Raw genomic sequence first — 13,644 nt, forward strand, 5'->3', positions numbered from 1 at the left:
CCTGGAGCCTGGCTACAGTGACACATGTCCCTTGGCCACCACGGAGTTCCCTGGCCATCACTGGGCGTTTTTACTCTGGGCGAAGTCCGGTCCTCCTGCCCTTTGTGAGGCTCTGTGGCAGGCGTCTGCCCGCAGAAGTGGCACATGTGCACGCCCCTTCCCACCCGGGCCCTCAGCAGAGCAGTCAGAAGCTCCGGGAATTCTGTTACGAAGCGTGTGCTCAGAGCTAACGACCTGAAACAAAGAGCTTTCTGCAAAATCACGGTTAAAGTGGGCCCCAGGAAGCCGAATTCAGCCTAAAGGTGGCCTAAATCCACACACGCACTTCTGAATTTACACAGAAAGGGTGCTCTGTGGTTTTGGAAGGCATGCAATCATGTCCTGCTTTTTCTTCTAAGATAGGAAACCTGTGTTTTAATTTTTGTTTCAGAGGGCGGGAGGAATGTTTCATAGGAATTGGAGGGTTTGTCGGCTCAGCATGTATTTATTGACCTGTATGCAGCAGGTACGCATTGTAAGTGCTGGAGCAGATCAGTGAGTAAAATAGACAGTCTCTTTCCCAGGGAGCTTACATACTGGTAGGGTGGGTGGGGGAACAGATAATAAAAAATAGACCTGCAAATAATGCAGGAAGTTAGCACAGGAGGGGGCTGGGACAGGGGACCAGGAGGGACTTTCTACAGAGACAAAGATGAGGAGACCATGACCAGGGGCAGTCAGGCAGCTATGTTCCAGGATGAAGAACCTGGGGATAGTGACTCGGGGGAGCATCAAAGACCCTGGTGGCCTGGGTGCAGGGGGGGCCACAGCTGGAGCGGTGAGGGAGGAGGAGCCGGGTCGGACAGCCCGGCTGCTGCTGGAATAGAGATGGGGTGTCAGGGAGCGCTGTGCAAAGGAGCGACCTTGTCCAGCCTGTGTCCTCACAGGGCCAGGTGGCTGCTGTCAGGTGTGGGCACTGGGGTGGGGGCCGCAGGCAAGGATGAAACACTGATGGCTCCTGGGTCTGTTGTAAAAGAAGGTTTCTTGCAGGTTTGCTGGCCTCTGGCCGGTGACGGACGCGGAGGCGAGTGTGACTGAGTTTGGCCTAAGCCGGGTGGGTCAGGCCTTACGGCAGGGCTCGTGCAGACACTGTTCACAGCACTGGCCCCCCAGCACCACCTCCCACTCTCCATGAGGGCGAAGACATAGCAGAGCTGGTGGCCAGCGCTGAGTGTGGATGCAGGGAGGGTGGGGCGGAGGGGGGAGCACCCGTGTTTGTAAAATGGCCTCATTTCACTGCCCCCACTCATCCGCGACCTGCACTGCAGCGGCGGCTCCCCTACAGCCGCCCACCTGTCCCCAAACTGCTGGCAGGTCACTTCCCAAAATGCAGACTGGGTCAGACCCTCGCAGGAAAGCACTTCCATTGAGTTAGGTGGTGCCGCGGCCTTCCTGAAAGGCCTTCAGGGGCTTGTGTGCCCTGAGGAACAGCCAGTCCCTGCGGAGGCTGCTTGGGCCAGCCTGCCCTCCCCTCCCCGGCCTGTCCCTGGGCCTGTCCCCCACACTGGGTCTGGGTGTGCCTTCCTCCTTCTGCCTCACATTGCCCCCGCCCCCCCAGGAGCTGAGTTCAGGCCGCCCTCCCCGAGCCTTCCCTGAAGTCCTCCCCCTCTTCTGCTGTTTGTGGAACCTGCTCTCCCTCAAATTGATTCCACTCAACTTTTAATTCTTGATTCATGTGTTTATCATTTTACTGTTACTGCCTGTCCCCATCAAGATAGCCCACGGGCTCCAGAAACACGTGGACTATGTCCTCTCTGCCCCTGTGGATTTAGTACCCAGCACCCCCCGAGCTGTGCAGTGTTTCTCCTGTGACCGTGGGGCTCAGAGAGCGAGCAGCGGCGTGTTTGAGGGATGTGTGTGTGCTGAGCACCAGTGAACACCTAGGTGGTCAGTGACGTGAATGACTGGGCTGATAAAAGCCATGCAGCCACTTCCTCTCCCAGTGCCGTGTGCTGGGTCCCTGCTGCTGTGCCCAGCAGGGCCCGCCTGGTGCCAGGTGTGGCTGACTCTCACCTCCCAGGGTTAAATGGAGCCTGACTTCGAGTTGTCTCCAAGGAACAGGAAAATGATGGTTTCATGTTTTCAAGGACTCCGGAGCGACCATTTTCATTGGAAGTAATAAAATGTTTACTTTCCCTTTTGATTTTTCTTATAAGAAATGTGCCTCCCGGATACTGTAAGAACTACCCTTCAGTACGGGAGCTGCGGCAAAAGGTTGTTCCACAGCTAACGTGATGTTTGTCAGTTTTTCTCTTTAAAATTCTAAGCTGAGTCAGTTATTGCTGGCTGTTCTCTTTTTAATTAGTCGGCAATTGTGCAGAATTAACAGGGCATCTGTGCACGAGGCAGGCGGGCGTCAGGGCTGCGACAGACGCTGAGCCCCCCACTGAGGCATGTCCCTCTGCCTGCAGGTGGAACGTGGTGGGCATCCAGGGCTCCCTGCTCAGCATCTTCGTGGAGCCTATTTACTTCTCGAGCATCATCTTGGGCAGCCTCTACCACGGGGACCACCTCTCCAGAGCCATGTACCAGCGGATCTCGAACATAGAAGACCTGCCCCCTCTATACACCCTCAACAAGCCTCTGCTCAGCGGCAAGTATCCCCAGCGTGTGATCTTGTGTCTTTCAGATAAACTTACAGTGCAGTGTCCCTGTCGTACGAAAGGAAGCTGCGTGTGGAGGAGCTTTTCCTCCGAGGACCATTGGGGCCATTCTGGGGGGTGGAGGGGGCTGTTGCAGGACCTGTGAGGGCTGCTGTGTGTGTCCCGCTGCAAGGTTAACCTCTTGCCCTTTGTAAAGGATCGGCAGCCTGGATGTCTTCCCTGCATATGTATTCAAGCCCTGTCTCTGCGGAGAGAGTAACACATGCCATGGAAATTATATATACACATCTGCTGTCTGAGGTCAGGCTGGGCTGGGCCACCAGTATATGTGGGCACGGTGACAAACTGCCACTGCAGAGCCAGCCCCTGTGCAGATGGTGACCTGCCCTGTGTCCTCATGCCCAGTGTGCACTTAGGAGGTTGGTCATGCCACTGAAATGTGCCCATCACTAGTGGGTGTGTCGGTGTGATTGTGAGCACCATGACAAGTCCATGTGTCAGGGATGTGATCGTGTGTGCCGTGACAAGCCCGTGTGTCAGAGATGTGACTGTGTGCGCCATGACAAGTCTGTGTTTCAGGGATGTGACTGTGTAGACCGTGACAAGCCCTTGTGTCAGGGATGTGATTGTGTGCATTGTGACAAGCCCCTGTGTCAGGGATGTGATCGTGTGTGCCATGACAAGCCTGTGTGTCAGGGATATGACTGTGTACACCGTGACAAGCCCGTGTGTCAGGGATGTGACTGTGTGCGCTGTGACAAGTCCATGTGTCAGGGATATGACTGTGTGCGCTATGACAAGCCCGTCTGTCAGGGATGTGACTGTGTGTGCTGTGACAAGCCCGTGTGTCAGGGATGTGACTGTGTGTGCTGTGACAAGCCTGTCTGTCAGGGATATGATTGTGTGCGCCGTGACAAGCCCGTGTGTCAGGGATGTGATCGTGTACACTATGACAAGTCTGTGTGTCAGGGATGTGACTGTGTACTGTGACAAGTTTGTGTGTCAGGGATGTGATTGCATGTGCCGTGACAAGCCCGTGTCAGGAATGTGATTGTTTGTGCCGTGACAAACCCGCGTGTCAGGGATGTGACTGTGTGTGCCGTGACAAACCCACGTGTCAGGGATGTGATTGTGTGCGCCGTGACAAGCCCGTGTCAGGAATGTGATTGTGTGTGCCGTGACAAACCCGCCTGTCAGGGATGTGACTGTGTGTGCCGTGACAAACCCACGTGTCAGGGATGTGATTGCGTGCGCTGTGACAAGCCCGTGTCAGGGATGTCTTGCACTTGCCCTGTGCGCCCATTGTTACTAGTTTGTTGTTCTTCTTTTAGAATTTCAGTGGCTAACAGCAAAGTGAACAAGAGCTTTTGACTTCAAGGGTCCTAACTTCTCAATTCACCCTTATTTTAAAGGACACAATTAAGGTATTTTTATCCTGTTGAAAATATCATCTTACTTATTTTTTAAGCTCAGAACTAAAACCATAACCCTGAACTAACCGCGTGTCTCGGTGTGTGTGTGCTCCAGCTGCCGTGCATCCGTAACCAGCCTGGGCAGTGTGGGGTTTTACTGAAAGCACGGCTCTTGGGGCATCTCAGTTACGCACAAATGGAGAAAAACAGGTCAAGTCTTACAGCTCCCTAACCTTAACCATTATTTTCTAAGAAAAAGAGCAGAGTCTGATAAAATTTGGTTGTGAGAAAGTTGAAACTGGAGCATTCGCTCCCACTGAACTTCCTGGAAGCTACAAAGTACGTGTTGGTGTCTCGTGCATTGGCATACAGATGTCTCATGAGTCAGAAACTGGTTTTCCCTGTTTACTTTCTGTATTCTACACTTGAGTGCTTTGTTTAATTTCAGCTGTCACTCGTCTCTTAGATTCATAGACACTTAAAACACTGTGTGGAGTACATGGCACATAGGAGCCACTCAGAATAGCTGCTGGCGTCGTGATGCGTGCTGTCTAAGCAATGCCACATCCATAACAGAAGGCCGAGAGGACAGGATCATTTTGCTGAGAGAATATTCTAAGGCACTGGAATGAGAGCTCATTTATAAAAGTCAGATTATTTTTATCATATCTGATGTACATGAAGTGCATGGATGGCTATAAAAAGATATTGAAAAGTAGTCTTTGCAAGACAGGGACCTTAAAGTCACTGACGCATTCTACAAGTTTGTGAAGAATATGAAGTAAATGACAAAACGGAAGAATCCGCTCTTCACACTCCTGTCCCCAGTATCACCTCAAACAGCGAAGCCTGAAGCCCCCCGCCCTACAGTTTGGGCCATGCTGAGCCCACCAGCAGGCCTCCAGAGCCTAAGTCAGAGCGACAGCTTCGTGCCTCGGTCTCTCCCTGTGCCTAGTTACAGGGGCAGACCAGGTGCCCTTCATGATCCTCTGGACAAGCCTTAGGATTCCGTGAAGTACAGGAACAGGACTCGAGGTCCAGGAGGCAGAATGGCCTTCTGGCTTCCCGGTCTATTTTGAAATGCAAACTGAAGTATTTTACATTGGATAAATGCTTCATTTTTTGAAACAGTGGCGTTTTGTCGTTGTTTATCCTTGAAGAGAGCTCAAGTCGGCACAGCGGGCAGCTTTGGAAAAGACACCTGCAGACGGCACTCCGCGAGGTCCGCAGAGGACGGCGCAGCAGGAGAGGCGGCGAGGGCCTGGTGGGAGGCGGAGACGCTCGCCCTCGTGGGTGCCCAGGGGCTGCCCGGGTGGCAGAAACCCACTGTTATCACAGGCAGAGGGAGTGGAGTGCAAGGATCTGGTGGGGTCGGGGGACTCCTGGTGTCTCAGATGTGGGAGGTCACACTCCTGTAGCCGGGACACTGGGGCTGTCCCCTTCGGTCCTCTCGCTGTGCCTACGCGGTGTGCACATGTATTTGCCGCGGTTCACGGCATGCTTGTGCTGTTTTACTGCACGTTTTATCACAGAAACCGCATCCATGTTAAAATGGGAACGATGCATGATGGCGCCCAGAGGATTGTGGGGTCCTCGGGAGGGCAAAAGTGGTCATAAATTCAGCATAGAGGAAAACTAAATCAGCTAAAACAAGGTTTCCTAAAAACCAAGCACATGATGTAGACGTTGAATAAAAAGTTTAGTGATGGCCTATTTTTTAAAATGCTGTGTAGGTTAAGTTGGGAATTTCATTTTAGTTCAGCATAAAAAGAGTGTCTGACCTTGAGAGGGGATGTTGGTGGTGAGCTGTGAGCCGTCTGAGTCTTTGCCGTGAACAGACACGACTCCCCTCCCTAGCGTTTTGGAAATAGAAGCTTCTCGAATGCTCTCCCATCTTCTCTCCAGGTTACACAGAGACCCGACCCCTGCTGGTTTCAGAACAATTTCGGCTTCTAATTCCCATCCATTGGTCCCCGGAGCCTGTTTCTCGGCTGTCCCTGTTTGCTGTCCGGGTGCTGCAGAGAAGTACAAAAGAAAGACCAGGCTCTTGACTGTCCCAGTGCCAAGGCTCTAGGGCCTGGTGACAGGCAGGTGCCCTGGGGTCACAGGGGAGACTCCCTCGGTGCTGGTTTTACCTCCACCATGGTCGCAAAACGCTAACCAACAGGGCAACGTGCAGCGCGAGTCCTAATGATGCATAAGTTGGGGGATCTCTGGGAAGATGGGGCAGGAGGGGATGCTGCTGGCGTGCCAGAGAGGCCGCTGCGTGCGCCCTGCCAGGGAGAGCCACGTCGCCACTTACAGTGGGTGGTAAAAAGCTGACTCTCTATCTGGATAACGAAGCCTTAAATGGGTGAAAGAGAGACTATGAGAGAGGGTGCAAGAGGGGGTGTGTTTTCCAGGTAGGAGTAGGCCCCCATAAGGTGGTGACCCTTCTTCTCCTGGGTCTAGAAGCAGGAGTCAGGCCACAGGCCCTTCTTGAACAGAACGACACCCGAGGGGCGAGACAGACTGGCTTCGGCCCACAGTACAGGTCACCTTTGTACCTGTCTTCTGTGTTACCTTGCTACTAATTTTCTCCTGCCCTTTTGCTGGCAGGATTACAGTGTGTTTTTTTTTTCTGTACCGGTGGTTTGGAAGTTCTAAATCTTATTTCTTTTTTACCCAGTGTTTCCCCTTAATTTTTAAACAAATGAGCACTTTAAAAAAATCAGCATCAAGAATGAGTCCATATGCATAACGAGCCCAGCCCGAGGAGAGCTGCTAGCACAGGCAGGTTTCCCTGTACTTTCTTCCACCCTCATCCTTCTCTGATGGCATCAGCTTGAGGTTTAGAAAGTCTTTCAAAAAGCCTTTCTGCGTAGGTCCCTCAGCGATTGTTTGCATAAACGTGCAGGGTGCGGTGGCTGTTTAGTTGACCTGGGAAGGTGCCCGCCGGGTGGTGCCTCTGCCTCTGCTCTGCCTCTGCCTGGCGCTGCTTCAGGGTCTGCAGGAGCCAGACCCAAGCTCTCCCCGAAGAGCTGCTATCACCCTCCGTGGGGTCAGAGCCACCTCGATTTTCTCTCCTTCCTAGATATCCCCATTTTGTTCTCTCTCTGGTAGCATTAAATTTATCTTTTTCCCTGAAAACTCAGCAGTTTCCCCGAATTAAGTGCAGGTGTGTGGCGAGGCTACGTTTCTTCCCCCTCCCCCTTACTCGTCTGAACGCTTCCGCCTGGACCATCGCGTCTCCCGGTCAGAGAGACTCGCTTCTGCTTTTGTCTCGTGCTGTTGCTTTTGCTCCGTCTCCTCTGGAAGTCTCGGTCCGGTTTCTCCTGTTGCATGCTGTCCTTCGCTGCCCCTTCTGTCTGCCCTGCTCTCTGAGGCACCTGACCTGCCTGGTCACAGCCATGCATGGGCGTTGTGCTCCAGAAACGAGTTGCTGTACAGGGTTAGCCAGTGTCCAGGACCTGCCAGGCGTGTGTCGCAACCACACACTCAGTCCCTTCCTGCTCGGCATCTCCGTTCTGCGAGAACCTGCTATCTGGGCCTTCGTGTCTCCTGTGTCCAAGAGAAAAACTTTCTGGTGGCTGGAACTCTAGAAAATACTGGGTTGGCCAAAAAGTTCATTGGTTACTTTCTGCAAGATGGCTCTAGTAATGCTTAGTTGTCTTTACCATCATTCAAAAATATTTTGGTAGATTGTATTGTGACAGCTGTCATATCAGCGTGTATTTAAAAAAAAATTATCAAAATTGGTGAATTTGCCTTGGCTGGTGTGGCTCAGTGGATTTGAGGGCCTGCCTGCAAACCAAAGGTCGCTGGTTCGATTCCCAGTCAGCGCACATGCCTGGGTTGCAGGCAAGGTTCCCAGTTTGGAGCATGATGAGGTAACCAAACTCCTGGTTACATCTGTCTTTGAGTGCTCAGGAGCAGTGGCCCTCCGTCACCCCTCACTGGTGGACAGGCTGACCTGCAAACATTCAGGGACACAAGCGCTATGGCTTTGTCTCTGTTGGGCTCAGGAACCCAGGGCAGGTGGGACAGCTCCCCATCTGGGGTGGTCCCCGTCATGACAGCTGGCCTCCTCCATCCTGCACCCAAAGTTAGAATTCCCCTCTCCTGTCACCACGGAAGTGTTGTCAGTTAAATGTACCCAGTGCTGTGTTGTCTTAGGAGTGCAGGCTGGGTAAGAGTCCTGCCTGACGCCCTGCTTCCACATAAACATGGAGGCCTCTCCAGGCCAGGTAGCAAGCAGCACGCTTTCTGGACCAGAGACTCGGGCTCCTTCCCAGCATGGCGTTTCAAACCCCAGGGTTTCAGCTCCGAAGGAAGTCTTATTTGGCCAGTGGTCTTCTCTGCAGAGCCCTTGGCACCTATCTGGGCCCAGTGAAGCAGTGGAACAGGGGTGGCAAGCTGGTGGGGAGGCTGTGAAAGCAGGCAGCGGGGTAGTTAATTAACCATTTCTCGTTCTAATGCAAAATGCTATAGCTCTGAGGTTTAAGTATCATTCAGTAGTGACCCTTGATTTTGACCTTACCACACAGGAGTAACAGACTTGCAAGGAAGGTGACACAGTACAGGCACTGCCCACCTATGGGTGAACGATGCAGTTCCACGGTGGTCACAGATCCTCCACCAGTCATGCCTTCATAGATGCCCACTTGCCATCCCCAAAAACTCCTCCCTGACTCTGGCTTCTTGGAAGGCACTGTGGGGAGCTGCAGGAACTCCCCGCCTGCCAGGCAAGTGCTGGAGATGGAACAGATATGGTGGCAACTACTAAAGACCCAGCCCCCAGACTAACGAACGGCGCTGATGAAAACCGGAGTGTGAGGAAGAATATCCTGGCTGCAGAGCATCAATAAAGGGGGAAAATGGTGGCCTCGGGACTTTGCTCAACCCCTAACAGTGCTGTGGTGGGTGTCTCATGGCCTCGTGACCCTGGGGAGAGGCCAGCCGCTTCCCCTGCGGGAGTCTGACCCTATGTGGCCAAGGCCCCAACCATCCTGATAGCCAAGCAAGGACTGGGCTGGACCTCTGGACTCTGTCTGGAAGGGGACATGGGTCCTGGCTGGGTGTGAGTTTCCCTCCAGGCTCTCCCTGAAGTCAGATGCACATCCAAGAAGCAGGCAGAAGAAACCATGTCTGCTGCCTGTATTCATCAACTGAGATTTTTATTCTCAAGCTTGAATGAATAACCATCAAACGTTTCAGGAAAATAAACAGAAAAGAGAATACTCTATATGAAAAAACAGAACAACTGAGAGAAAATTAAAATAACTCAGAGAAAAGAATGGTATATAAATAATAACCCTTATTAATATGTGTAGAGCATTTAGTAAGAGCAGAAATCAAATATCAATTTGAAGGTCTAGAAAATAATTTGGCTCATGTCACCTGAGCAATCAGTAGGCACAGTTCTGGGTATGAGGACGCAGAGTGACCAGAGAAGGCACCACCCTCCTCTCGGAGCACACGTTCATGTGAGGGGAGGGGCAGTGAGTCAGGTGCCTTTCCAATAACTAGGAGCAGAAAGATGTAAAACACAAGGAGAGCCTAGAGACGCCCAGCACTAATCCAAGAGGCCTGATATCTGTCCAGCAGCCTGCAGAAGGGAAACAGGAAGAAACACTAGAAGAAAACGCCTCGGTACTGAGGGAACCATCGCTCTGAAATGGAGAGGGAGCATTAAGAACCAAGCAGAATTACTTTTTGAAAGGTCCATTCCTGGCACATCTTTGTGGAATTTCAGAACATGACGCTCACCAGTGCACCAGGAGCCACACCGAGTGATGAAATGACTTCCGGTTCTGAGGAGAAGATATGTTTGTTGTAGAATTATTTATTTAAACAAATAGTAGTCAGGTATTTTGATAAAGTGATGATCAGATTTTATTCAGGAGTTCAGAGCATCTGTCTTCAGTGTATATTTTTGGAGGAAAAAAAAGTAAGGGTACTCTAGCAAAATGAGGCAGACAGCTAAGAAAGGAAACCGTGGGATCCAAGGACAGATACCCTATAAATAAGCCATGCGGTGCTAGGATAACTCAGGAGACAGTGAGTGCACCTCCACAGGGAGTCTGGGAAGCCGAGGGGTCTTCACCAGGTGGAAGGACCACAGAACCTGAGGAGGCGGGAGCCCCGGGAGCCCCAATGAGCTGCTTGGGAAGGGAGTGGTCCAGTATAAACCATAGAGAACGAGGGTCTGTGATGGTTGGTTTTCGGCGTCATCCTCACTGGTCACGGGCATTCTTCCTGGGGGTGTCGGGGTGTTTGCAGGTGAGGTCAGCATTGGATGGGTGGACCCAGTAAAGCAAGCTGCCTCCCCAGGGTGGGCGCTCACCCATGCTGGATGCACTAAGGCCTGCCTACCAGGGGTTTGTCCGTTTCCTGCCTGGCTGATGGAGCTGGGCCGTCTCCGCTCACCTTCCCCTGCGGGCTGGGACTTACCGCCAGCCCCCCGGTTCTCTGCCTTCGGACTCAGACGGAGCTTCACCGCCAGCTGTCCTGTGTCTCCAGCTCGCGGATGGCAGGTCATGGGAGCCAGTCCCTCACTGTAACTCTCCACACACCCTACTCTTCTGTCTCACTGGGGACCCTGCCTTATACAGGTGTGACTTGGAGCAACTGCTGTAAGTTAAGACAGAGACTCCATTAGATGGCAGGGCTCTCTGGTCTCCTTTCAGTAACAGCCTTGGTAACAAATGAACACTTTTTTCTCCCAAGTCTCTCATGCTACTCAGCTCTGAAGTGCATCCCATGGTCATGAGTAATTGAATCCAAACTCGTTACCTGCACAGGTTACTTTGACTGCACTGCACTAAGACTGAGCATTAGCTACAAAAGGAGAGAATAAAAGGCCATGTGTCCTGGCCACGTGGAAGTGGGACTCATCAGTTACTCTCAGGTCAGAAAGGAAACCAGACTAAACTAGCTTCTTAGATCACACACGTCAGAAGTGACAAGTGGAGCTGCGGGCACACTTAGCAGAATCATGGCCTTGAGTGGATGAAGCATTTGGTCCCAGAATTGTTGAAATGTGGTAGGAAAACATGTTAAGAAGTTGGATCTTGAACCCTTTTTTCTTTTCTTTTTTCTTTTGGATCTTGTATCTTGAGTGTCAGCTGTGCAAGGTGGGGTGGCCCCGGCAGCGGGGCCTGAGCACCAGAGCCGGATGTCATATACTGAGGAGCGCCCCTGCACGAATGAGTGGGACCCTGAGCTAAGATGTGGCCCTCCGTCTGTGCACAGGCTGCCCCGCTTGCCAGCTCTGTTGCCCGAGTGAGTCAGAGTGCTGTGACATCGCACAGTTTACGGGTCGGAAGACAGCACCTTTCTGGGCAGCAGGAGGTGGCACTGGACCGGTGTGAGTCCACCTGGTCCTGCGCACCTGTCGTGAGGGACTCTGTGTCACCTCGCCTGTCTCTCCCTCCAGGCATCAGCAACGCAGAGGCGCGGCAGCCGGGGAAGGCACCCAACTTCAGTGTCAACTGGACAGTGGGCGACTCGGCCATCGAGATCATCAATGCCACGACGGGCAAGGACGAGCTGGGCCGAGCGTCGCGCCTGTGTAAGCACGCGTTGTACTGTCGCTGGATGCGTGTGCACGGCAAGGTACTGAGGCGCCCCGTGGTGACGCCCGCCCATCCCCCCCGCCTGTCCCTTCCACACCTGCTCCTTTGGTGGCGTTCAGCCTGGAGCCTGGCCCTGGCTTTTCATGTGTAAAGTAGCTCAGCCTCAGAGGCAGCTTTTCCTCCCCCGCCCCTCCTGCCGGGGACCTTCTGTCACCTCAAATCAAGATCAGGCGCCCAGAAGGACGGTCATGGCTGTGCTCAGCTACCCCCGCCAGGAAGGGTTTTAGACCTTTTTCCTGCAGTAGCAGCAGCAGGGTCCTTTTTTTTTTTTTTTTTTAAACCAAATAAAACCTTCTGTAGCAAATCAGTGTGTTACTATTTTTTGCTGCTTTGTGAGTCAAGTTTGTAGTGTTTGTTTATTATGAAGCTAGCATTGAACTTGACATGGAAGAAGAGACAGGTCACAGCAGCTTGCCCATGAGGTAGCCAGCGGGGGTGGGGGTGGGGCTCCAGTGGTCAAGTGTACATGACACCGTGGTTTCTAAATAGCTACAATGTTGAAGATGGACATTTGGCTCAAGTGTCTGTGGGGAGGTCCAGAAGCACTGCCTGCCCATCCACAGGCTGCTCCTCAGGGGGGGAGCAAAGCCCAGGCCTTGTTCCGTGTGAGGACAGTCCCTCTGCAGAGGCCCCTGCACTTGGTGGCCCCACCCCCATAAGCCAGCACAGCACTGTCATTTTTATTAACAGCCTCTTGAGTTTTGGCTTCTGCTTTACTTCTTAAATGGTTGTACTTGTTTTTTATCTTCCCACAGGTTCCCTCCCACTTACTGCGCTCCAAGATCACCAAACCCAACATGTACCATGAGTCCAAGCTGGTGGCAAAGGAATACCAGGCGGCCAAGGCCTGCCTGTTCCGGGCCTTCATCAAGGCGGGGCTGGGCGCCTGGGTGGAGAAGCCCACGGAGCAGGACCAGTTCTCTCTCACACCCTGACCATCGGTGTGGACATGGGGGTGCCAGGTGTCCAGCCCTGTCCCCAGAACCTCCCGTCTGAACTGGAGACAGGCACGCAGCTGGGGGCCAGGGGCGGGGCCAGTGCCTCCCTCTGGCACCCCCCCCCCCATCCAGTTGCCCATTGACTGCTTTCAATCTCAGTTTACGATAGAAATTGAGTTCTACTGAGTAGGGCTTCCTTAAGCTTAGCACATAGCAATGACTTCGTGTGAAATCCTTGAATAAGTAATTTATTCAGAGCTAGGAACGTGATTTATAAAATAAGAAGTAATTATGTCAGGTCACTCTTATGCCACATTATTTTAATTGAAAAAAAAAGCATTTATATATATATGCAGGAAAAGAGAAAGTAGAGGTAGGAAGTAGTAAGCTAAAGAATGTCCCATGTCCACACTTCCAACACCAGCTCCCTGCAGGTGGGTCCTCACCTACTGCTTAGAAGGCCCCATGCGTCCAACCAGATCCCTGTAGCCTCAGCTCTTCCAGAAGCTTCTGTGCTCCTCACAGGATCATATCACAGAAAACTTGTTGGTTTACTTCTAAATAATCAGAAATAAACGCGCCCCTTCATTTGGGTTTAGAAGCAGTATTTAACCGGCAGGGCCCAGCAGGCGTGCGTCGGGGCCACTGCACAACCACCAGCCTGACCCCGCTCCTTCCTCGGAGCCTGGCAGTGTGAGCGACCGTCCAGAGGTCTTCATGGGACGAAAAGAGAATTAAGTTTGTAGATGTTCATTTTGGAAAACACCACTTAAAGGCATATTTTTAAATTATTATTACCAGCTTTATCAAAGACATGTTTGACAAATAAGTCTTCAGGCTGAAAGTTGATAACACAGTAGGCCGTGGGCATAGTCATGGCAGGGAAGGGGGTGTGCTGGCCTCTGGGGGGGACCCAGGGGCTTTGCCCAACACCCTACAGCACACAGGACAGCCCAGGGCACTTGATCAAGGAGGTCAGGGGCAGGTCAGGGCCCAGGTGCCCCTTGACCTGGGCTTGGAGACCCACCCATACCAG

General features: G+C 52.5%; 1 protein-coding gene across 6 annotated transcripts in view; it reads left to right on the top strand.

Moving 5' to 3' along the window:
- The window catches only part of ADARB1 (adenosine deaminase RNA specific B1), a 108,943-nt gene extending 95,742 nt beyond the window's left edge, over positions 1 to 13,201 (top strand). For 3 of the 6 annotated variants that reach the window (XM_090272169.1, XM_090272171.1, XM_090272170.1), the window contains exons 9-11: positions 2,451 to 2,632; positions 11,472 to 11,650; positions 12,426 to 12,669. In XM_090272169.1, coding sequence (XP_090128295.1) covers positions 2,451 to 2,632; positions 11,472 to 11,650; positions 12,426 to 12,605 — 541 coding nt within the window. In that variant the 3' untranslated portion in view covers positions 12,606 to 12,669. Of the gene's footprint in view, positions 1 to 2,450; positions 2,633 to 11,471; positions 11,651 to 12,425 lie in introns of all 6 variants that reach the window. The other 3 variants (XM_090272173.1, XM_090272172.1, XM_090272174.1) reach the window with 3 other exon arrangements.
- Positions 13,202 to 13,644: the final 443 nt, after the last annotated feature.

The sequence above is a fragment of the Furipterus horrens genome, unplaced genomic scaffold (genome assembly GCF_987537825.1).
Source record: "Furipterus horrens unplaced genomic scaffold, mFurHor1.1.pri manual_scaffold_1, whole genome shotgun sequence".
Taxonomy (NCBI): Eukaryota; Metazoa; Chordata; class Mammalia; order Chiroptera; family Furipteridae; genus Furipterus; species Furipterus horrens.